This window comes from Vulpes vulpes, chromosome 13, assembly GCF_048418805.1.
Source record: "Vulpes vulpes isolate BD-2025 chromosome 13, VulVul3, whole genome shotgun sequence".
In the NCBI taxonomy this organism is placed as follows: domain Eukaryota; kingdom Metazoa; phylum Chordata; class Mammalia; order Carnivora; family Canidae; genus Vulpes; species Vulpes vulpes.
The window spans coordinates 14,612,849-14,636,693 of NC_132792.1; the positions used below are offsets into that span (position 1 = coordinate 14,612,849).

Here is a 23,845-nt window from a genome sequence, read left to right on the forward strand (position 1 = left end):
CCCTAAGTATTCAAATTTTAAGTTTGCAAAGAAGGCGTTTCATATCCATATTGTTTATATTTGCTTTGATCAATATTCCTCCCCGATCTCAAACCTGATGGGAAACCTAGAAAAGAAAAAATGTTATAAAATATTGTCCCAAATGTCAAGTAGGTGTGTATTAGGTGTGCAGGTATTTTTTTTATGGTGGTGTGCAACAGTCAGTCTGGTTGCCCATAGGAATGGTCAGATAAATACGAGCTTCATGGAGTATGAAATTGAGCACAGGGATTTTGTGCTCCAATTGACAGTCCTTCTCTTCTATTTTCTGTCTTGCTTCCATGAGATACTATTTCTTGCCCTGTGATGGGGACTTTCCAACATGTAGATGAAATCATTAAAAATGAAGTGTCACAGAGGTGATGATGAGAGGTAGTATTAAATGACTGGTATAGAGGAATGCAGAGGATCCAAAAGAGAGATTGTCCCTTCAGGGTTTATTTTGCATTTCTCAGGTGTTCTGTAGTTTCTTTCTTTAATAAAAGCTTTGTTTTTGAAAACAAATTATATACATTTACCATAAACAATTCAAGTAACATACAAGTGCAAAGGAGAAAGTAAAAAAAAAAAATCCAATATCCCAAGAATAATAATGACCAGTATTCTACTAATGAATATTGTTCCAGGCCACTAATGATGTGAACAGAAAGGAGGATAATAAACACCGCCATCCTATGATTTTCCTCCTACCTTGCTGGCTCCTCTGCCTCTTCCAGTCTCTCAGGGCTGAAGAGTCCCAGGTAGGCCCCAGACCCTCTCCTCATCTCTATCTTTACCCCAATGGGAACTTGGCCAATTCTATAGCTTTAAAGGATACCTGGATGCTGATGGTTCTCAAATTTGTATCTCCAGCTTTGTCCTTTGGAAGCTGGACAGCTTGATTGCAAGGAGGTGGAATGCTGACAAATATTGATATAGGAATGTTGAGAAAATAGAGATCTAGTTGGATTCTCTTTCTTTTAGCTTTAAAGTTACATGGGCCTCTGATAGTTCTAGATATACTGTTTATTGCTAACACTATTTTTTAAATCTTAATGCCTTTTAATACTACCTATTATTTGTTGAGTACATACTACATGTTGGATATTTTGCCATATGTCTTGCATACATTATTTCATTTTATCCTCATGATTCTTAGGGTAGATTTTAAGAAATAACAAAAAACTCAAAACAAGACGTAGAAAGATAAAAAAACTTGTCTTGATATAGTTAGTAGGTGTTACAGTCAGAATTTTAATTCAGCGGGACCCATGACGTTTCTGTATGCTCTATGGCCTCCATTTGCATTTCAATGTAAATTTTACTACCAGTTTGACCATGACACACATACAGAGACACAAAATCGCCAGCTGGGATTTTGATTGAGATTACACTGAATTTATAGATTAATTCAGGGAGAACAGACATCTCTTACTTTGCATTTTCCAAACTTTAATTGGTATTTCTCTCCATTTATTTAAATCTTCTTTAATTTTTATAATCAGCCTTTGCGGTTTTTATTATGAAGCAACAATCTATGTACCTTAATTCTGATGGTGCTGAGGAGTTCCAGGGGTCATAATACTAAGATGGCAACCTGAGGGATGAGAAGTACAAAAAGGGAACTACAAAAATGTGGGCAGGATAAATGATTAAAGGTCCCACTAAGTAAAGCAACAACTCTGGAATTTTAAAGTGGACAGTAATAGCTGGGTATGTAACATATCAGAACATGTACACAGCAAATAGCCTTGTGCCCTGCCAGCAACACAGATGCCAGGAACTCTGGAAAGTATCTGCGTGATGTAATCTACTGTGGACTGTTGATTCAGCAGCAACTTTTCATGAGGTGGAAACTGTCACTGTTAACCGAGGCATGATGTTTGTCATCTTTAAAGTGAAGGGCAGGCTAGGCTGAATCCAGGCCCTCCTGCTCTCCTTCTTCCATAACCTTCTCTAACTTGTCGGCACTAACTTCTCTAACTTGTTGGCACTACCTCCTCAGCACCCTCACAATTTCCTCAGGACCTTCCTTTTGCCACCCACATGCACCTGCATTAACCTATATTTCTCCATAGCTCTATACACAGACCCCAAGCCCTCTCGTCTCCCCACGTCTTCCATTTACTCTTCTTTGCGATATTCAAATGTTCAGAGACAAGGAATGGACAGGGGATCCAGTTAGTACACATTAAACGTGTATTAAATGACAAATGGCTAGGTAGATATTTCTCAAATTAGGGTTCAAAGACATAATCCTAGAGGTTTGAGAGGTTCTTGGGAATTTGGATAATGATAGTTAATATTTATTGAGCACTCATCATATTCCAGGTATTGTTTGAAATGCTTTACATGTATTAACTCATTTAGTTTCACTGTAACCCTATAAAGCAGATGCCTTATCTCCATTTAACAGATGAGTAAATTTAGCAATATACCTTTATCCCATCAGATGAGTGGCCATGAAATGTTGAGTTATTAGCTCAAGGTTGTAGAGCTAGTAAATGGAGGAGTGAGGGCCCAAACCCAGGAACTCTGGCTCTGGAGCAAATGATCTTAACCTCTTTGCACTGCTGTCATCCAGGTCTTGACTGGGACTAGATGGTCCAAGATGGCCCCATATGTGTACCTGGTGGTTAGCTAGGGCTATTGGCTGTTGCCTCCTTTTCCATGTGGTCTTTCCAGCAGGATACTCCAGGATTCTATGTATGGCAACTGAATTCCAAAGAGCAAATGTCACAGGGCGAATTACCTTGATATAATGGCAGGCTCCAAGTACACCACCACACAGGTTGTACCATAGATCACAGGACAGATGGGCTTATAGACCATATGAAGACACTTGACTCACACTGTTTATATGGCAGCTTTAAAACATGTTCTCAAATTCTTTGGCATTGCTCCCATTGAGTTCTCTTGAATTTCGGCTGGCCTTAGTAGCTTGCTGGTAGCTAGTTCTGTACAGTGGAAGTGATGCTGCATGACTTTTTTTTTTTTTTTAAAGATTTATTTATTTATTTGATAGAGAAAAGAGTGTGAGGGTGCAGGGCAGAGGGGAAGAAGGAGAGGGAGACAGAAATTCGAGCAGACTTCCCAGTGAGTACGCAGCCTGACGCAGGGCTCTATCTCACCACCCTGAGATCAGACCTGAACTGAAACCGAGAGTTGGATACTTAGCCGACTATGCCCCCCAGGCACCCCTCACTTCTTAGGATATGTCAGAAAAGCCCATCAGCCTGGTTCTTTTCAGATACTCGCTTTGAGGGAAGCTAGCTACCATGAAAAGTTATGCCTTGCTGGAGGGGCTGGTTGAAGGTACATTGGTTCACAGCCCCAGCCGAGCATGCAGCCAGCCTACAGCCAGCATCAACACTCAGCCACATTAATGTGCCATCCTGGGTATCCAACTAACAGCTGTAGTTAGTTGACATCTGACTGACGTGTTATAAGAAACTCTAATAAAGAGGTGCCTAGCAAGCACTTCCTGAGCCGCAAAATTATGAGCAGAATCAACTGGCTATTTAAGCCACTAAGTTTGGCATGAAGTGTCCACTTAAAGAGCAATAGTAATCCAAACCATTTATCCATCCATTTAAAACAGAGTGGGAAGCAGAGGGAAAGATATGCATAGATAAACAAGCTTAGGATAGCAAGGTAGAAAGCCACAATATCTGAATTTTGTTTTATACAATGTTCACGTGTCCTAACCTCTCTGCTGTGTCAGTCTTCTCTGCAGGTAGCATGGTTTTGAGGACCACAGAAGAAAGTAGGAGAGGGGGAGCCTGGAATCAACATATACCTGTTCTGTCAGAGAGATGAAGGAGCAACTGTGTCTGGTCATAATTGTAGCTGGCCATTAGCTGGCTGAGTAGCTAGGGGTTTACCTGCTTTGCTTGTACAGACTACAGGAGGCCACAATGGGACTATAATGTGTGTTGCTAGTAGGTGGCCAATTTAGGGAGGACATAGTTGTCAGTCTAGAGGTAGCACAAACTCTATCTTATTGATATTTAAAGTTCACTTGGTCTATCTCTTTCTTTCTAAAGTAGCACTTTTATTTATGATCAACACATATCCATTTATCTGAGGTGTAATGTCTCATAAGCAAATTGTGTCTACATTTCAGATCTTGTTTTCTATAGCAGACTTGAATAATCATAAATCACCCAACAAACACATTACAACAAGCCCCAACCAGCAAGCACTTAGATCAGGTTTGTGATATCCCACTTACTGGCAAAAGCAAGTCACATGGCCAAGCCCACAGTCCACGTGGGACAGGTCTACACCAGGGAATGGATACCATAAGCCATGATTCATTGGGACCACTACTGTAATAATCTACCACTAACACAGCTAGAAAACGGTTGAGCCAGTTGTCAAACTTTCAGCAATCTATTTCTGGAACCCACCCACAAAACTGGTGTCCTAAAGACTGTTAGGAATGGGTTCTTAATGTGTAGCTTTTCCAAACCTCACTTCCCAGGCCCCGCTCCAAGTCCAATGAGTCAGAATCCCTTGGGGGTAAGAGATAGAGAAGAGAAGGTGGTGGCAATCCCAAGAATTTGAGACTGAAGTTACTGCAGAGGATTCCAACACACAATGGGGATGTAAAGGGTTTCAAAAACAAGAAAGATACAAGTCTCTATCCCCAACTTCATTTTCCACAGAGTTCCCCCCCCCCCTTTTTAAGTAATCTCTACATCCAAGGTGGGGCTTGAACTCACTATCCCAAGATCAGGAGTCACATGCATTTCCAACTGAGCCAGCCAGGCACCCCTCACAAAGCATTCTTAACTGTAATTATGACACTAGAGAAGCTGCTTTGAATTTTTTTTTTTTTAATGCTTTTCATGTTTAAGTTAGAGCAGTGCTTCTCAAACTTCTGTGTGCGTCACTATTAACTGGAGGGCTGCTTAAAACAGAGATGACTGGGCCCAACCCCTAGTTTCTGATTCAGGGAGTCTACAGGAGACTACCCCAATCTGCACGCTTCACAAGTTCTGCTGTCCGGGAACCACACTTTGAGAACCTCTGGGTTAGAGCAGTAGGATGACTTAGTGGTAACATTCCTCCCTTGACTCACATTTATATATTGTACTTACACGATTCTAGCACATTTACTACATACAAGGTCTTGGGCTGGTGCAGCAGCGGATAAGATAAGGGTTAAGATCTAGATCTTGATTGTGCTTGAGCAGATTTACTCTCTAAGTGGATCTACTCTCTAAGGCAGGAAGCCTAAGTGTAATTAGGTTCAGATAAAGGAGAGATCGCCTTCCTTAGCAGGAGATAAAGGAAAGGTTAGGGTAGGAGGAGGCCCTTTGAGCTTGGCCCTAAAAGATGTCCAGGACCTGGGCACGCTGGAAACGGTGGAGAATCACAAAAATTCTTTTCGCCTTGGCAAAGAGAAAAACAAAAACAAACCTTGGCAAGCACCCGGAAAAGATCTGTGACCTCCTTGCCTCTCGCTCCAGCATTAACCATCTGCAAGCTGCTGGCATCAGGACGAGGAAGCGTATTTTCGGTGTGAAGGCCTCGGTCTCAAATCCCTGTCCTTGCCTTCCCTTTGGCGCTCCCAGTGCAGGTGCCTCAAAGCCCGGAGTGCCTGGCCGAGGCCACGGTGGGCGCTTCAATCCCCAAAAGCCTGAGCAGGACGCTGCCCCCCGGGGGGCGAGGCCCGGGCCGGGCGGGGGCGGGTGGGGGGGAGCGCCGCAGGCTGGGGCACTGTGCAGAACAAGCCCCACGTCTAGGCCTGGTGCTAGGGACGGAGCGGTGGCAGCGGCACTACGCCGAGCTAGAAGTCCGGAGCGTTCCTCCCTGCTCCCGGCCTTGGACTTAAAGGTGGCGCCGGCGCAGGCGGACGCGCGGCCTCGGCTCCTCCACCGTCACGCACCGGCGGGGGGGCGGGGACTCCCGTGCACGCTCCCACCCGAGCTCGGCACTGCGCCTGCGCGGCCCCGCCCCGCCCCGTCGCCCCGCCCCGCTAAGCCCCGCACGGCCGCTAGGGGTAGCGGCAGAGGCTGCGGCCTGAGCGCGCGGCGGCTTTGAGGGCGCGGGAGCCCGACGGAGCGCCGCCGAGGGCAGGCGGGCGAGAGGGTGGGAAAGCCGGCGGGAGCGGAGGGCGGCGCCGAGGGAGGGCGGCGCGAGGCTGACTCATCCTCTGGAAGCTCAAACTGACGGAGACAAACCCTCGCCAAGCCCGCCCGCCCGCCCGCGCCGCCCCTCCGCAGCCGGGAGGCGCCCGCCCGCACCGCCCACCCGCCCTCTCCGGGCCCGGCCGCCTCACAGAAAGTTTTCTCGTCGGAGGGGCCGGAGCCGCCGGGAGCCTTTCGGAGGGGAAGCGCCGCGCCGGCCCGGGGAGCGCATGGTGCCCGGCGCCCCTGCCGCCAGTCAGGAGGACATCGGGGCGGGGTCGGGCTGAGCCTCGCTGCTGCTTCCGCTGCCCGGCCAGAAATCGCCGTCCCGGACTGCCGCGGGGGTCCCCGCTCCTCAGCCCGCCATGTCCCGGCTGCTGCCGCTGCTGAGGAGCCGGACCGCGCGCAGCCTGAGGCCGGGCCCGGCCGCCGCCGCCGCCGCGCCCCGCCCGCCCTCCTGGTGCTGCTGCGGGCGGGGGCTGCTGGCGCTCGCGGCCCCCGGCGGCTCCCGGGCGCTGGGCACCCACCCCAAGAAGGAGCCCATGGAGGCGCTGAACACGGCGCAGGGCGCGCGCGACTTCATCTACAGCCTGCACTCCACCGAGAGGAGCTGCCTGCTCAAGGAGCTGCACCGCTTCGAGTCCATTGCCATCGCCCAAGGTAGGGGCGCGAGCCGAGGGGCGAGCCCGGGGGCCCGGCGTCCCCAGCCGCAGCCCGCGCGGGGGGAGCGCTCCTGGCCTGGAGCCCGGGACGTCCGGGGCGGGGGGGGGGGGCGGGGGCGGGGTCGTGCGGGCGTGGGAGGGGGCGGGGTCGTGCGGGCGTGGGAGGGGGCGGGGTCGTGCGGGCGTGGGAGGGGGCGGCTTTCCGCCCCCTGAGCGTCCCCGGCGCAGGTAGGGCAGGCGCAGGCTGTGCCGGGCAGCCAGCCCCGACGCTCGGCTGGTTCCTCCTCAGAAGCCGAGCTTCCGCCCAGATTGTCAACCGATACTGTTTTGAAGGCGCTTTGATTTGTTGTGTGCCCTCCTGTCCCCACCCCCCCGCCCCCCAAGCCCTTGCTGCTTTCTTGTGAACGTGCAGCTACGCAGGTGGCATGCGGTGCCTGCCTGATGGAAGAGTCCTGCAGACCCCGAGAGGCAGGAAGAAACTTTCTTGAAAGGTCATCAGACCACGATGTATGGGTGTCCAAAAGAAGGGGGGGGGGGCATGGCTTCCTAAGGCAGAGACGCTCTCCACTGTGTGTCTGCGCACCCATCTAGTTGTATGAAACTAAGCAGCCGAATGAAACCTTGTCCTGGGAAATGGCAAGGATGGATCAAACCAACAACTGCCGGTACCTAACTTGCAAGCTCCTGTCGATAAAGTTCGGCCCTGCGCAAGTTAAACTCCAGTTTTTGTTGTTTCCCCAGAGGTTGAAAGAATGAAGTATAAATAAGAAGGTATTTTTCTGGGAATCTGTGGCTCTACAACAAAAAGCAGACTTCGGCTTTAACGTAATGTGGAACGGTGAAAGCAAGGCTATTTTTAAGCTGACATGTTAAAATAGGATATTTTTAAAACCGGTGCGGAATGCTGTAGGTCTGAACTTGACTGCAGGTGAAAAAGCTAAGAATATAGAAAATCAAAAGGATGAAAGGAGTAAGTGATTAATTCCATCTTAAGATGTTTTTGCAATTTAAATACGGTAGTACAGATGAAAAACATAAGACAGACAAAATGCATTATTTTATATTACATTCTGATGTGTTTGACATTTTTAAAAAAGTTTACCTCCCTCCCCAAAGTTGATAGATACAAAAACATCCCATAGAGTCCTAGGTTTAGAGTACGCTGATTGGAACATGGCATTTGATTTGCCAGAGGCACTTGAAAATGTTTCTTTGGCCTCTGCACAGTAATGAAGGAAGGTCATATAAGCCTGACTTACCTATACTGCTTCTTTGGAAACTTTTTTCTTAGTTGTGCCTTTGAACTGCTCCCCCCCCCCCCCCCCCCCACGTTCAGGAATTGTGGATCAATTTACAGTACTGGGTATTCCAGATACGGTCTGTGCACAATGCTTTTAGGGAAAATATGTAACACCGTAATCAGTTCAGTTATTAAGTGTGTAATCATGCCAGAATATGAAGCAATAATCGAATACTAGCATATGTGTAGAGTATGTTTGTACTCATTGTGTGGTTTTAATATATTCAATTCTGAAATGGTGCTCCTGAGAAAACAATATAGGCCGTCAAACATGCTGTAACGTTAATTTTAGAAATGTTTTCTCCATGGGCAACATTATTTGAACATACATTTTGGCCTTGTCTAAGTAATTTCTTGGAAATTCTTCTGTGTTAACATTGTGACAAGTTTGCAGGGCCCTATTAATATAATTTTATGACAGTTCTTGAAAAGCAAGTCCTATGATACAACTGGATAAATTTTACCTTGTACCTTATTGTTTTAGCACATGGCAGTAATATTGCAGTAGAGACGTTGCATTTTCCAATGAAGATAATTTTAAATTTGACATGGTTTTAAATATTTTGTAAAGGACCTATAAACACCAGTAAGTGGAGATCAGCTAGCATCAATTAAACTTAATAAGTATATAAGTTATATGAGAGAGAAGTTAGTAATTTGTCTTTGTTCAAAATAAACTGGCAAAATTATAGGAAACAATGTGGCAACCAAATGCTTATTTCCTGTTGATAAGTTAAAGATTTTTCAAAGTTCTATCAACTATTTATGCCAGTATTGATGACTAAATTATTGCCCATTGACTCAAATGACACTTATTGATGATGCTACTTTAATTTTTAGTACAGTCTTCGTGTTCCTTATTGTGTTCAGTATCAGTACATACAGTTCCTAGGGAGATCACTGAAATCATTTTTTTCCCCAATCAGACAAATGAAAAACTCCCATTTTTTCTTTTATTGTTGCTTTTTGAATGTTTTTAAATACCCAACTAAGTGTGTGGGTATTAAATGCATTTTCTAATTAAATAAATTATGATAAAAGGAGTTTCTTATTATAGGAAATCTTATGTGTTCTTGGAAAGAATATGTGTGCTTGTATGATTGAAAGAAGCATTTTTGAATTTGGTGTGGATACATTACAGGAAAAAAATCATCTATGCTTTGATATGGCTGTGAAATCTATCATTGAAATTTGGTACATTTGCCCTTTATCTTTCGTATGTGTTTATCAGTAGGCATATGATATGGTCTGTGACAAGATAAAGCTTTACATGATTCTAAATAGATAAGGCAAGCTTTGTGGGATGTCTTATCGTAGTTAAATAGGATATTATGATTTTTAAATTACAAAATGATTTCCTTCCCAATTTTAAAAAAGTTGATGTTGTGTACCCAGTGTACCTGGTCATCCTGATCTCTGTTCTTCCAGAAGCAGTCCATATTTTCCTGATAGTACTTTGTTGGTTCATTGTTTTTATAAGCAGGATTGGCAAACTGACATTACAGTTGCCTTTCAATTTTAGCTAAGATTTTAAAAATGAATTTGTCTCCCAATTTTTGCAATTACTATTTCTACTTATATATATATATATATTTTAACTATTAAAACATGAATTTGGTTTTTGAGATTAAGCAGTGCTCATTGTATTAATTATACATTGCTGTATAACGAATTACACTGAAACATAGTGGTTTAAAACATGTTTTATCTCAGTTTCTGGGGATCAGGAATCTTGAATCAGCTGAGTAGGATGTTTCTGACTCAGGATATCTCAAAATGTTGTTTGAATCAAGCTTTTAGCTGGAGCTGCATTGGCTGAGGTCTTGCCTGGGGCTGGAGGATCCATTTTCAAGAAGGCTCGCTCACATGTCCGTTGGCTGGACATCTCATTTCTTGCCATGTTGACCTCTCTACATGGCTTCCTAAGTGTTTTCACGACATGGCAACTGGCCTCCCCCGGAATGAGTGATAGGAGAGAGCAAGAGCCTAAGCTGGATGCCACAATCTTTCATAACCCAATCTTAGAAGAGATACTTCATTTCTTTTGTCCTGGTACATGGCTGGAGGGTACCATACAAGGTGCAAATACCAGGAGGTAGAAATCATTGGGGGCTATCTTGGAGGCTGCCTTCCACACTTACTTAAAAGTGTTAAAATTAATGTTTATTGGAGAATCATACAAAGAGATAATAGCTGGCTTTGAGGGAGGCACAGTGAAAGATATGATTGGAAAAAAGGAGCTTCTTCGGGAGTATTTTTGTTAAATGTGTGCTCTAGGTATTTTTAAAATGGGATTTCTTTTACACACAGTAGATAAGAAATGTATGGAAGTGAACAGCAGTTTTTCTATTAATGTTAGATCTTAATCAGCTTGCATTTTTTTCCGTTTCTTTGTATAAGTGGTAATTGTGACATTTTCAATTAAGTTTTTTTTTTTTGCCATTTATCTACACTTCTATAGATACATCATACAATTCTAAACTTTAATCTTGTAGTTCTCACCTTTTGTGATTTTTTAAGGTAGGATGTTTCATTTTGAGAACTCAGTGCAACAAGAGGCCATAGTACAAAAGGCCTTTGGCAAAATGAAAGGCTGGAAGATTAAAATTTGATATTAAAGTGGATACTTAGAATACTTAAAAACAAGATTTTTTATAGATCTCTGAGTCATGGGGATCTTGGACTCTTTAACAACAGTATTCTCATCTTTCTCAGCCCATGGTTATGTGAGAAGGTAGCAACTCAGTTAAGCTATTGGTTTCTGGGATAATTGGGAATAATCGTGGCTTTTGCTCAAGGAGAATACAAAGAGAGCAAGAAAAACATTTCATATTCCAGATTAAGATATGTGAATAAAGATATTTATTTAGGGCCTTGGTTGAAATAGTAAAAGAGGAATAATGGAGGTGTAGCTCACACTAGACCGAGCAAGAGAGAAAGAACCAGAATGAGGATATGCAGTATGAATTGAGTCAGGAAGAATGGAAGATCTCTAATAAGCTGAATCCTTTTTTTTTTTCCCCTCCTTAAGCTGAGAGCTTCTGTATCATGGGCCCAGATAAGTTAAATGACGCTTTGCTACAATCAGTTATTTTACCAATATGGAAAGAACCTAATTATAGCAGTAGATTCCAACAAACTTAATTCAGAATACTTCAGAGTTACTGGCATAGTAGAGTAGTCTTATTACTATGGATTTTTGCCAGCAGAAGAGAGCTAACACAAATAGGATTTTTTCCCTATTATAAAATGGTTATGTGCTATTTGATAATCTCTAATCATCACATATAGCTTGATGGTCAGAGTCTGTGTGACCTAAAACAGCAACTGTTCTATTACATTTCATGATCTTTTGAATCAGTAGTATAGGCAGGGCTTGGCTAGATTTGTTTGATGTGATATCTGTGGAGGTCACTTCATAAATTTTAGGTGGCAGATGTGCTGATCACAGGATCCAAGATGGTTTTACTTACATGTCTGGTACTTTGGTGGAGGTGGCTCATCTGGAATGGTTAACCAGAGTCAATGCAGATGATCTCACTAGCACAACATTCTTGAGATGACTGTAATACTTAGATGATTGGTCAGGACTCACAGAGAAAATGTTCCAAGAGGGCTATATAGAAGCTGTAAGATTTTGTATTAGTTTTCTGTTGCTGCTGTAACAAGTTACCACAAATTTGGTGGCTTAAAACAACATAGATAAGATAGTAAGATTCTCTTACTATTCTAGAGGTCTGAAGTCCAAAATGAGACTTAAGAGCCAAAATAAAAGTGTCAGGAAGGCTCAATCCTTCGGAGGCTCCAGGGGAGAATCTGTCCCTTGTTTCTTCCAGCTTGCAGCAGTCCTTGGTTCCTAGCCACATCATTCTGATTTCTGCCTTGGTTGTCACATCATATTCTCCTTCATTTACCTTTTTGCTTCCACCTTATAGGAACCATATAATTACATTTAGGGTCCACCTGAATAATCCAGCATAATCTCTTTCAAAATCCTTAATTTAGTGACACCTGCAAAATCTCTTCTGCCGTATAACCTAAGGTTTTCATGGGTTAGAGGATTCGGATGTGGGCATATTTGGGGGCCATTCTTCAGCCTGCTACAGACTTGTTTTGACTTAGCCTTGTAAGTCCCAGAATGTCATTTCTGCTGCATGCTGTTGGTTAAGCAAATCACTAAGACCAGTGTAAATTCAGGGAAGGGAAATTAGTAGAAGTATTCCCTGTAGGTAACCATGCCTAATAATTGTAGTTTGTTCCTTTATATCAGTATGTTAAAAAATTAATCATTTCTCTTAGAATCTTTTATCTTTATTAATGCATACCATTAACATACTAGGTGTTCAAGACTTTTGAACACTCATTCTTGTACTGAGTACTAGTACAGTGATTCCTTTTTATATTTGAGACGTATAGGGCTCCTTTTTCTGTATCAAAGTTTCTCAACCTTGGCAATATTGACATTTCGGGCTGGATAATTCTTTGTTGCGGGGTTAGTCCTCCACAGAGGATATTTAGCAACATCCCTGTCCTCTCTCCACTAGATGCCAATAGTGCCCTTCCACCTTCCTCATCCCCAGCCTTATCTCCAGACATTGCCACATGTTCCTTGGAGGAGACTCTGGGCAGGAAGAAAGGGAGGAGTATAGCAAAATTGGCCTGGTGGAATACCATTGCTTATATGAAAGGCTGTAAGGCTATCTATCTCTTTTTTAGTCCTCTGCCTTCTCTTTCCTTCTCTTCTCTCATCCATTGATATTTGCTATTATCAGTATATTTTCTTCGCTTCAAGCTTACTGCTTTATTTTACTTTTATTTGTCTCTGGATAAAGACTGAGAAGTAACTCCTTATCTCCCCATCAGGCTTCTCACCTCTCTATCAAATACATGAGTGTTATGGTAACTGTTTTCCTTGGTTGTGAAGCTTCTTCATTCCTAAATTTTTTGATGAAATTCTAAATATTGGACACCTAATATGGCTTCAGAAAAGTTCAGCACTGCTTCAGTTTAATTCATCAGTAATTAATTTGGTATTGTCCATCTTATTAGTCATTTATTGCTTACTTTTTGTAGAAGTTATGACAAGCAGGTTTTTAGAAACATATGTATAGAAAAATTGAATTCATAGAGTCATCCGGAAATTTAGGTAGAACTAAAAATAGTGAATGATCTTGTGTGTTGGAGTGACCCGATATTGAACCATTATTAGTGAGGATTGTTTCAGTTTTCCTAAAAATAGTGATGAGTTTGCATAACCACATTCTTGTCTGGTTTTCTTTGGCATGTCATAGTATAAAGCTAACTGGAAGAAATAGGGATTAAATCCCTGAGTGCAGATTTTATTAGCATCTTGCTCAATTCAGCTGAATTAATTAGTATGTAGATTTATAGGACTCTAGCCTTGTTTTTGACTCATAGGTTTATGTCTGTTTTAAGTTAATGAAAACCACCACAGAAAGACAAGTAGTTACATGTTAAAATATAACAACTTAGTTATCCCAAATCATCTGGTAAATGAGAGATTCTTTAGGTAAAGGACATTGCAGGTAACAAAACGTCATTCCCGTTAAGTTCTACTTTGATGGCTTTTGGTAGTGGCATATTTGAATGTGTTGCATTTTTCTCTACCTTAGTAAAAGTATAATGAGCACAATTTAGCTTCTACCAGATGCCAGTGTCTTTATATACTATATTTTAATACTTTTCTTTGGGGCTACTTCTATTTGTAGACATACTCGTCATCACACCAAATGCCTCCAGCACACTGTGCCATTTCAGTTGGCATGTTTTTTAGACTCTGTCATAGTGGTAGTGAAATGTGTGGGGCTTATTTTGCCCCTCCTCCCACTCCCTGGTGCCCTCAGACAATTCTGTTCTCATTCATCCCTTGTGGTTGTGTTAAATCCTTTTCTACTATGTAAAGGAGGTCTATGTTTTGACATCTCTATTACCGTTCCTAATGTCTACTTTCTGTCACTCTTCCATAGTGTTTTTTAATTTTTTTTCTTTCTCTTTCATTCTCTCTCTCTTTTGACCCCCCTATGTTTCCCAAGGGTTTACTCCTGATAAACACTTGAAGGTCATCAGACCACTGCTCTCTTGCTAACCAGTTGTATCTATCATGTTGTTATTGATCTTTTGACTCCTCAGTTTTTGCGCTGAAGATCTTGTATTTTTGCTAATATCTGGATATGACTGCTCAAAGGGTTGTTGTTTTAAGCATTTAAAGGTAGTTAACTGAGACATTAACTATTTTTAAAGTTTCAGGGAAATTTAAATGAGAATGTGCCCTTACTTGGTTTACATTTTCTGTCTTCTTTCTGAGTTTTAGGGTAGGTTATTTATTATGCTGTGTTATTAGAAACATTTATAATTTTAAAAACAGTCTAGTATTTTGTAACACAACTTCAGAATTTCTATTGTATAATGGTTCTTATATTTTATAGAAGATATATTACTACCATTATCGCTGTTGCTAAGGTCATCTTTACTACCATTAGTTAGCAGTTATGGAGTGTTTGCTATGTGCCAGATGAACTGAGCTAAGTAAATTTTCATGTTATTATTTTATTTATTTCTCTCAGAGAAGGAATTATTTTTTTCCTAGTGACTAAGAAACTGAGGCTAAGAGTAGCTTTCCCAAGATCCTGCAACCTGTATGGCAGAGTAGTTTTTAACTTAGTTTTTTACTGCACCTTTGTGGTTACTCAGACTTGAGATTTTTAGCACACATACATTGGGAAAAAAAAAAAAGTAGCACCTCAAATTCTCAATAGAAGTCTCATGTGCGGGCAACATACCTTAGTCTATCTTTTGCATATATGTACAATATACAGCATTCAGCACAAAAGCAAATATGGCATAGTTACTTTGAAAATAAGGTAAGTCAAAGTAAAATCAATGTGCAAAAAAGTTTATAAACCTTTTTATAAAAAGTTTATATGTGAGCATTTTGGAAGAGTCAGAAAGCTAGTATTTGGGACTTCTGACACAAATTTCTAATTTTAATTTTAGATTTAAAAATTTTTTTTGAGTGAGTTATTGGATTTTTACTTTAAAATATGTAACATACTATTCATAGGAAAGCTTTCCAACTTTGACAGTTAATTTATTTAGCAAATATTTGTTACTCTACCTGCCATATAATAGACATTGTGTCAGGTGTTGTGGGTACATTAGAGAATTAATTTGGCAAAATACTCTCATAAAGCTTGCAATTTTAAGAAAGGAAAGATACAATAAAGTAAATAATTGTTGATAATTGTTGATAATGTGTGCTATTAGATGAATAAACAGAATGACACTTCCTTTAGATGAGGTGGTCTGGGAAGGCCTTTTGGTAGATGATATTTAAGCTGAATATATGCTGGAGGAAGAGCATTCTGAGAAGGAAAAGCATATATCAAGACTCTGAGATAAGAAGAGACTTAGCACAGTGTAGGAATTGACAGAAGGCAAACATGAGTGCTACTTCAAGAACGAAGGACAGACAGCATGGAATGAGATGAGATAGGCAGGTAGGCAGAAAGCAAGATTAGTTAGGGTCTTTCCAGGTAAACTATATGAAGGCCATTCCTGAGTTTAAACATGAGAGTGAAGTAATGGAATTTAAAGAGCACTTGGCTGCTTTTAGAGAACAAACTGGTGGTGCAAATGCATAAACTGGGAGGCCACTTAGGAAACTGTTAGAATAGATTAGGTTAGAGATGTTGGAGGCTTAAACTAGGCAGCCATGGAGATGAAGAGAAGTAGATAGATTCAAGATGGGTATTTGAGAGTGAACTGGTAAGACTGCTGGTGAGTTAGAAAAGGACAGGTAATTAAGGAAAAGGAAATAGTAAGTGATGACTCTTAGGTTTTTGACTATAGTAATAGAGTAAAAGGTGGTACTATTAACTGCCCGGGAGAAGATGGGGAAAAACAGATTAGGACTGTGTGTGTGTTTGTGTGTGTGGTGTGTTCATATAAATCTGGTACTCACAGGGAAGGTTGAGGCTGCAGTATGGATGTCAACAGTTGTATGTAGATGCTACTTAGTCATGGGGGAAAAGTGAGAGTCTAGATCATGGGTGGGAAAACTATGGGCCACAGGCAAATCTAGCTTGCCACTTCTGCTTGTAAATAAAGTTTATTACAGTAGAGCCACACTCATTCATTTATGTGTTATCTATGGCTGCTTTTGTGATAGAATGCCAGAGTTGAGTAGTTGTGACAGAGACCATAATGGCTCCTAAAGCCTAAAATATTTAGAATCTGTCCCTTTATAGAAACTGTTTGTTGACCTTTGGAGAGGAGGAAAAAGCCCATGATTGAGACTGTGAAGCCAGAGTTTCAAAGTCAGAGGAGTAGGAGCCAGCAAAGAAGACTGTGAGGAGGGGCATCCATAAAATAGGAAAAGCAGAGTTTTGAAGCCAAGAGAGAAACTGTTTCAAGAATGAGGAAATGACCTGTGATGATGTATGTTGCTAAGAGGGCAAGTAAGATGCAATTTGTTTACAAGGAGGTTACTGGTGACCTTGGAAACATCTCTTTGGTCAGGGGACATATTTGAATAGGTTGAATGGAGAATTAGTAAAAACACTACTTAATCTTATTTTCAGTGTTAGTCTTTTAGAAATTAAAATATTCAACTTCTTTATAGGCAGACTTTTTTTTTAGGGTCAGATCATAAATATTTTAGGCATTGTAGACCGAAAGGCAAAATTGAGGATGTTATATAGTATTTATATAAGAGAGAAAACAAATTTCCACAGATTTTTTTAATTGGCAAAATTATAAAGTATTTGAGTACATTTTTTTTTAATACCGGCCTTCTAATGAGGAAGATGGAATTCTTTAGGGGGGATAACATTTAGCTTAATTGGGGCTTACTATTAATGTTTCTTATTGTCAAAACTGATTGTAGATATTATGTGTTAATGCCAGTGTATAATGAGATTTTATATATTTCATCTTTGAAAATGTCTTTTTCATATGGATAGGTACCTCCAAACACTGGCATCAGTCTGTAAGCCTGTGATTTTAAATGAAAATATTTATTGCTTAGAAGACATTTATGGAATTCTATTAGATTCTTCTCCTGATATTTGTCTTTTTGTGTATTACATTGTAGATTAATCCCTTCCAATTTGTGGTGGTAGAATCTCCTCAGTTGCACAGTTAAGTGGATTTTGAAATACAGATCTTGCCTTGAGGTTTGAGGAATGCTGTTAGAATTGTCGTTTGAACTAGGAAAATGAAGCTGCTACATATTTTCATGGAAATGAAGATCTTGCCTCTTGTTTTAACTTTTAACACTAAGGGAAGTATATAAAGCAGTTTACCGTTACTTGTGATTCAAACGTTAGTTGTCTTCCAATGACTACTGTTTAATATTTCATATTTAAATACGGTTTTGAGTTGAATTCATTAAGAAATACTATCATGGCAACAGCTAATTTCCATGGCCATTCAATGTTTGATAATAGTAGTTGAGGGCTGTTCTTCCAATAATTTAAAAGTGTAAGATAATTTTTCGCTCACTGGCTGTAAAAAAACTGGATTTGACTTGTGGGCCATAGTTTGTTGACCCCTATACTTATTTGTAACTTATTTATTGAAAACTTTGGATACTAATTATAATATGTGTATAAAGGAAAGGAATTGTTTTTAAAACATTAGGAGAGTGTATGTGTATTATAGGGGTCAAGGGCAGGCTGTCCCATGATGGGCCACTTTGGCATCAAGATTATTTTTGAGTTAAAAGCAATTAAAACCCAGCAGATTCAGGGAAGGCTCTTTACCTCCCCCACAACTCCCTAAAAAAATTTAGATAGAGGACCTGCTCCAGGAAAAGAGCTATCACTGAAAAAAGAGAACTATATTATGATATAAGCTAATATGGGAGAGAGGGAGGAATCTGGTAAGGCTTGTTAGCAATTAGTCTTGTGTCCCATTGTTTCTGAGTGGCCCAGCAAACATTTACTCTTTTGTATCTTTCTGTAAATTGCATTCCTTCCCTTTGAAGTCCCAGATCTCTTCCCTTTTTTCTCTTAGTTTAGAATGACATGTATACAAAATTTTGCCTGTCTTTGGAATTTCCATATCTGTGTGGATTTCTCAAACATAATGAAATTAAATTTTATTTTTTTTTGTTAATCTCATGTCAATTTGATTCTTAGTCCAGCTAAAAGGACCCAGGAAGGGACAGGAAATTTTGTTTCACTATGCTGTATTTTTTTTAAGATTTTAATTAATTAATTCATGAGAGATGCACAGAGAGGGAGAGAGAGAGAGAGAGAGAGAGAGGCAGAGACACAGGCAGAGGGAGAAGCAAGCTCCATGCAGGGAGCCTGACGCAGGACTCGATCCCGGGACCCCAGGATCACGCCCTGGGCTGAAGGCAGGCGCTAAACAGCTAAGCCAACTGGGCTGCCCACTACACTATATTTTATATATACCTCAGTTCTACCAGTCTGTTATACATAATGGAAAGAAAACCTTGGGCTTATAAGTCACTTTTCTTTAGGCTTGTTCTCTCATAACTATAACATGGGTTTAATTATATGATCTCTAAGATCTTTACCAGCTTTGTAGTGCATTTTAAAATATATACTAAGTCTCCTCTTTTAAAAAATCCTATGAAATCAGTATAACTACCTTAAATGTTAGAGTGATATCTTCCCCCTTGCTTTGTAACTCCCTGTGGAACCTAGTTCTACATTTTTGTAATCATTTAGTTATTTTTGATTGAGTAACTAGTACTAGTTACAAAGCCTTCACGTAACATTTTAGAGAAATTCATGTTAGTTTTCACCATTTTAGTGATTGATATTAAAAAAATTTTTTTTTTTACTTAACCATTTGAGGTCCTATGTGTATGTGCCAGGCACTATTTTTTGTGTGTGTGTGTGCGCCAGGCACTATTGAGGCACTTGATAGGATTCTTAAAATTATGAAGTTTATGTTTTAGAGAGGTTAGAGACAGTTTAGCTTGAAATTATAATGCAGTATGTTTTGTGCTGTGATAGTGTTTAGAATACATTGAAGTGCATCGGATGGGTAACTGGGGTGCAGGGAAATGCAGAGGGAATGATGCTACCTTACAGAAAGTAACATTCAAGTTGAAATCTGAACTCAGTAGGAGGTAGTAGATCAGGTTTGTGTGCACAGAGTTGTGGAGGTAAACTACCATGAATGATGCCATTATATTTGCAGTTTGGAAAGATCACTGTGTATAGCATAAAGAAAGGAAGTAGGGGGTTTAGACCAGAGGCAGAAACAAAAAGAGATTAGTTAACAGAACTTTGCAGAGATCAAAGAAAGATGATAGAGACCGAACTAGGCTAGTGGAAATGAGGTGGGAAAGAGGTAGACATATTCAAGAGAGTTTATTTAGGAGTTAAGTAATAAAAGATTTAACTGAACAATAGAATATGTTTTTGTTAACAGGGATATGAAATAAAAAGGTTAAACTAAGGATGATCCTCAGATTTCTGATTTAAGCCATTGACAAGATAGTGAAATTCTTTACAATGGAAGGGACCATTCAGGGGAGAAGCAGATTTTGGAATGGAGAAGGTACATTCATTTTTAGCTTCTTTGGTATTGGGTATTTGTGAGATAACCATATACAGAGATATCCAATAGTTAACTGGCTGTCAGAACCCTACAGCTCAGGGTAAGATGCAAATTTGGGAATCCTACCCATATAGTTAGCAACTAAGGCCAGGGAGAGAAAGTAGAGTGAAAAGAGAAGATCCAGGAGAGAAAGATGAAAAAACCCCACCAAAGTTTATTGGAAGGGAAGAAGAAAGGCAGAGCTAGGAGTAGACCAAGAAAGAAATGTTCACAAAGACAGGAAAAGTATTAAGTATAGTGTATCTCAGAAGCAAAGTGAAGAAGAGAGTATTTCAAGAAAGAGGGAATGATTTGATACTTTAGGTCATGTAAGAGGATATCTATGGGAAAAAGAGGAAGTCTGTTGGATTTAAAAACACGAGAGAGAGATGCCTGGGTGGCTCAAAGGTTGAGTGTCTGCCTTTGGCTCAGGGCGTGATCCTGGGGTCCTGGGATTGAGTCTCACGTTGGGTTCCCCACACACAGCCTGTTTCTCTCTCTGCCTGTGTCTCTGCCTCTCTCTCTCTGTGTCTTTCATGAATAAATAAATAAAATCTTAAAAAAAAAAAAGGAAAACACAAAAGAGCTTGAGGTCTTTGTCAGAAGCAGTCTTATAAGAACTCTGTGAGGAAAAGCCAAATTTGAGTTGGCTGAAGAAGGAATATCAATAAGGAATGATTCAACTCTTTTTTTTTTAGATAGATAGATAGATAGATAGATAGATAGATTTATTTATTTGTTTAGGACGGGGAGGGTATGTGGGAGGAAGCAGAGGGCAAGAGAAACTCAAGCCAACTTGACACTGAATGCAGAGCCCCGGGTGGGTGGATCCTGAGATCAGACCTGAGCTGAAACCAAGAGTCTGACACTTGAACTGACTGTGTCACCCAGGTGCCCCAGGAAGGATTCACCTCTTACAAGAAATCTTGGATATGGAGGGCAGGACATGTTGCATAGTAGCTTAAGTTTATCAGAGATTATCACTTATATGTCAGAAATCAGAAATTATTTTAAATATTTGTTACTAGTACACTCATTTTTTTTCAGACAGTCCTGTAGAATTCTAGTCTATCAAAGACCTTATTCTCATGCTATATGAATTCAAATTTCCAAAAGCCAATTTCAGATGGTACCAAAAGAATTGACTCCCATATATCAAGATAAGATTAAATTAATAAGCAGTTGTTTGAAAACTGTATTGTATATTATGCCTTTAAACTTTACTAATGGAAACTTTTTAATAGATATGTTTAATTTTTATATTATCTGTATTTTTTTTAGAACAAGTACCTACAAGGTATCAGCCTTTGCAATTATAACACATTACAATTGTAATATTATCTTAATTGAAATTCTGTTTTATTATATTTACATAAAGCTTTAGTTATTTCATTTTTTCAGAAATTCTTTCAAGTTACAGATTCTTACAAGTTATCAATAATTTTTTGTTTTATTTTTCTGAAGTTTCATTAAAATTCTCATAGAAATAAAAAAGATGATTGGGAACTATTTTTCAAATTAAAATGCCTAAGAGATAGGGGGAACATTTTTTCCTGGGGAGTAGAATTTCAGTGCTTTGCCCTTCTTATACTTTAAGGCTTTTTGACTCGTAGGACATATTGAAAAAGGATCTAGGTAGAGTTTTGTGTTCCTCCTGCACAACTGCTTTTCCCCTACTCCCAGTCTATACCGCAACGAACACTCTAGTAGGGCTCTCTCTCAACATTTTTTTTTTTAATCTTGGTGGAAATTCTGGTCAAAGAACCTGCAAGAAGGTGCAAATCCTTCCAGTTTATGCATACCCTATTCCCTTCACATTGACCCTCCAGCCCTTACTCTGCCATCACCTGTTTCCTTCCTGTTCTAGCTATAGTCTTCTTATGGTATCTGGTTGCATCTGTCGCAACTAAGCAAGTGCTAATGTCCCCTCTGTCCTTGCAGGTGCCTGCCTGTTTGCTCTGTGACTTGAGTTCTCTTACAGGTTCAAAATAAGTCATGCATTTGAATTTAGTGTGACTTTGTTTCACCCTAACGGTCACAGTAAAGCTCTTTGTAACTTTCTACATCCCACAGTGGAAACTAGAGCCCTGCTTCACAAAGCTTATTGTATATATAAAATTATCTGGAAATCTTATTGAAATGTAGATTCTGTTTTAGTAGGTTTGAAGTGGGACCTAAAATTCTGCATTTCTAACAAATTTGCAGTGATTTCAATGCTACAGGTCCATGGAGTAGCAAGGTTATAGAAGGTGTTTTTGTTCTTAAGGTTAGAAAGAGTTGAGGTCATGTAGCTAAACTCAGGCATGTTTGAATGATGAAAGAAAAGAGGCAAACAGATGTAAGAGTGATAATGTAAGATGTGACACATTTTGTGAATTGGTAGAATTTTGTATTTGTTTGTGACTAAGATCTTACGGTTTATTTTTTTTTTTAATTTTTTTTAATTTTTATTTATTTATGATAGTCACACACAGAGAGAGAGAGGCAGAGACACAGGCAGAGGGAGAAGCAGGCTCCATGCACCGGGAGCCCGATGTGGGATTCAATCCCGGGTCTCCAGGATCGCGCCCTGGGCCAAAGACAGGCGCTAAACCGCTGCGCCACCCAGGGATCCCAGATCTTACGGTTTAAAAAACATTATCCTAGCTTATTTTCCTGCTTAAAGGGGCTTCTTACAGACATTAGCAAAGATGTAAATCATTAGCACTGATTTTACAGTTCCACAATGATCACTTTTGTGTTATAAGTGCTATGTGATAGATGTGTTCTTTTTGATCTATTTCATTTTCCATTAATACCTTGAATATACTGTCCATTGATTAGTCTTATTTCTTCAGTGAACCATGCCCCAGTGTAATTTTTTTCTTTTGCTTTTCGTTCTGTTCTTTCTCCTGTGTTTTTCCTACTTAATTTTGTATTGATTTTAAAATTTTGAAATGTGGAGCCCTGGTCGGCTCAGTTGAGTGATTCTTGATTTCCATTCAGGTCATGATCTCAGAGTCATGAGATAGAGCCCCACATTGGGCTCCACACTCAGCAGGAGTCTACTTCTCTCCCTCTCTCTCTGTCCCTACCCCTGCTCATACACACACACTCTCTCTCAAATAAATAAATCTTAAATATTTTGGAACAATCTCAAATTTATAACTCTCCATATATTTATATAACAAATCTCAGTTTCAAGTATAGTATAGTTTTTCCTTTCCCCTGAGTCATTTGAGAATAAGTTGTAGACATGATGCCCTGTCATCCCTGTCATAGGTTGAGTTCTGTGGGAAGCAGTCTCTGAGACAAAGATTAGCATGCAGAAAGTTTATTGGGGAATGCTGTTGAAATCCTCCCCTTTGGGGAACAGGAGGAAGTAGGTTTGGGCAGAGGTACAAGTAAAGTGATGTAGCCTCATTGGAAGCCTCAGTTTATCTTGTGGAGAGTTCTACATATGGGATGACCTTTCAGTTTTGTTCTGAGTTGGGTAAGAGGTCTGGGCCTCTACCTCCATAAAAATGAGCTATTGGATGTGGTCTGCCTTGGGCAGGGTATAGAGCCTTGGATGAGGCAACCATTCTTCAGCTGAGGCAATCTTCCATGATGACTGACCACTGAGAGGTATCTCTTGGCAGGATTTCTAGCAGTTAAGGACAATGTATTGCAATTTCCACTACAGCTGGAATACTTTGGCTTGTGTTTCCTACAAATGAGAACATTGCCTTATATAGCCACAGAGTATCATGTACTACCATCTAAATATTCTGAAGTCGTTTACTTTCACCAGTTGCCCCAGTAGTGTTCTTTTACAACAAAAAATTCCAGTCCAAAGTCACATGTTGCATTTAGTTGTTACATACCTTTAACTTCCTTCCATCTGGAACAGTTCCTCAGTCTTAGGCTTTGTCTTCATGACCTTGGCACTTTTGAGATTACAGACCAGTTATTTTGTAGCATGTACTTCAATTTCGTTTTGTCTCTTTCCTCATGAATAGATTCTAATTATGCATCTTTGATAGGAATATCATAAAAGTAGTGTTATGTTCTTTTTCATTCTGTCAGTTGCCTATGATTTTAATTTGTCCCTGGTCATGTTAACCATTTCCAGGGTAACTTTTCTTTGAACATTTGACGAATAAGGTATC

At 40.3% G+C, this 23,845-nt stretch overlaps 1 protein-coding gene and 1 long non-coding RNA gene across 3 annotated transcripts in view; one reads left to right on the forward strand and one right to left on the reverse strand.

The window, feature by feature from the left end:
• The window catches only part of LOC140593707 (uncharacterized), a 28,008-nt gene extending 22,144 nt beyond the window's left edge, over window positions 1-5,864 (reverse strand). Inside the window, exon 1 of the long non-coding RNA XR_003234222.2 lies at window positions 5,446-5,864. This is a non-coding gene — a long non-coding RNA (uncharacterized lncRNA). The remainder of the gene's footprint in view (window positions 1-5,445) is intronic.
• Window positions 5,865-6,341: 477 nt separating this feature from the next.
• Window positions 6,342-23,845, forward strand: part of TMEM65 (transmembrane protein 65) — a 68,376-nt gene continuing 50,872 nt past the window's right edge. For both annotated transcript variants that reach the window (XM_072733965.1, XM_072733966.1), the window contains exon 1: window positions 6,342-6,815. In XM_072733965.1, coding sequence (XP_072590066.1) covers window positions 6,521-6,815 — 295 coding nt within the window. In that variant the 5' untranslated portion in view covers window positions 6,342-6,520. The remainder of the gene's footprint in view (window positions 6,816-23,845) is intronic.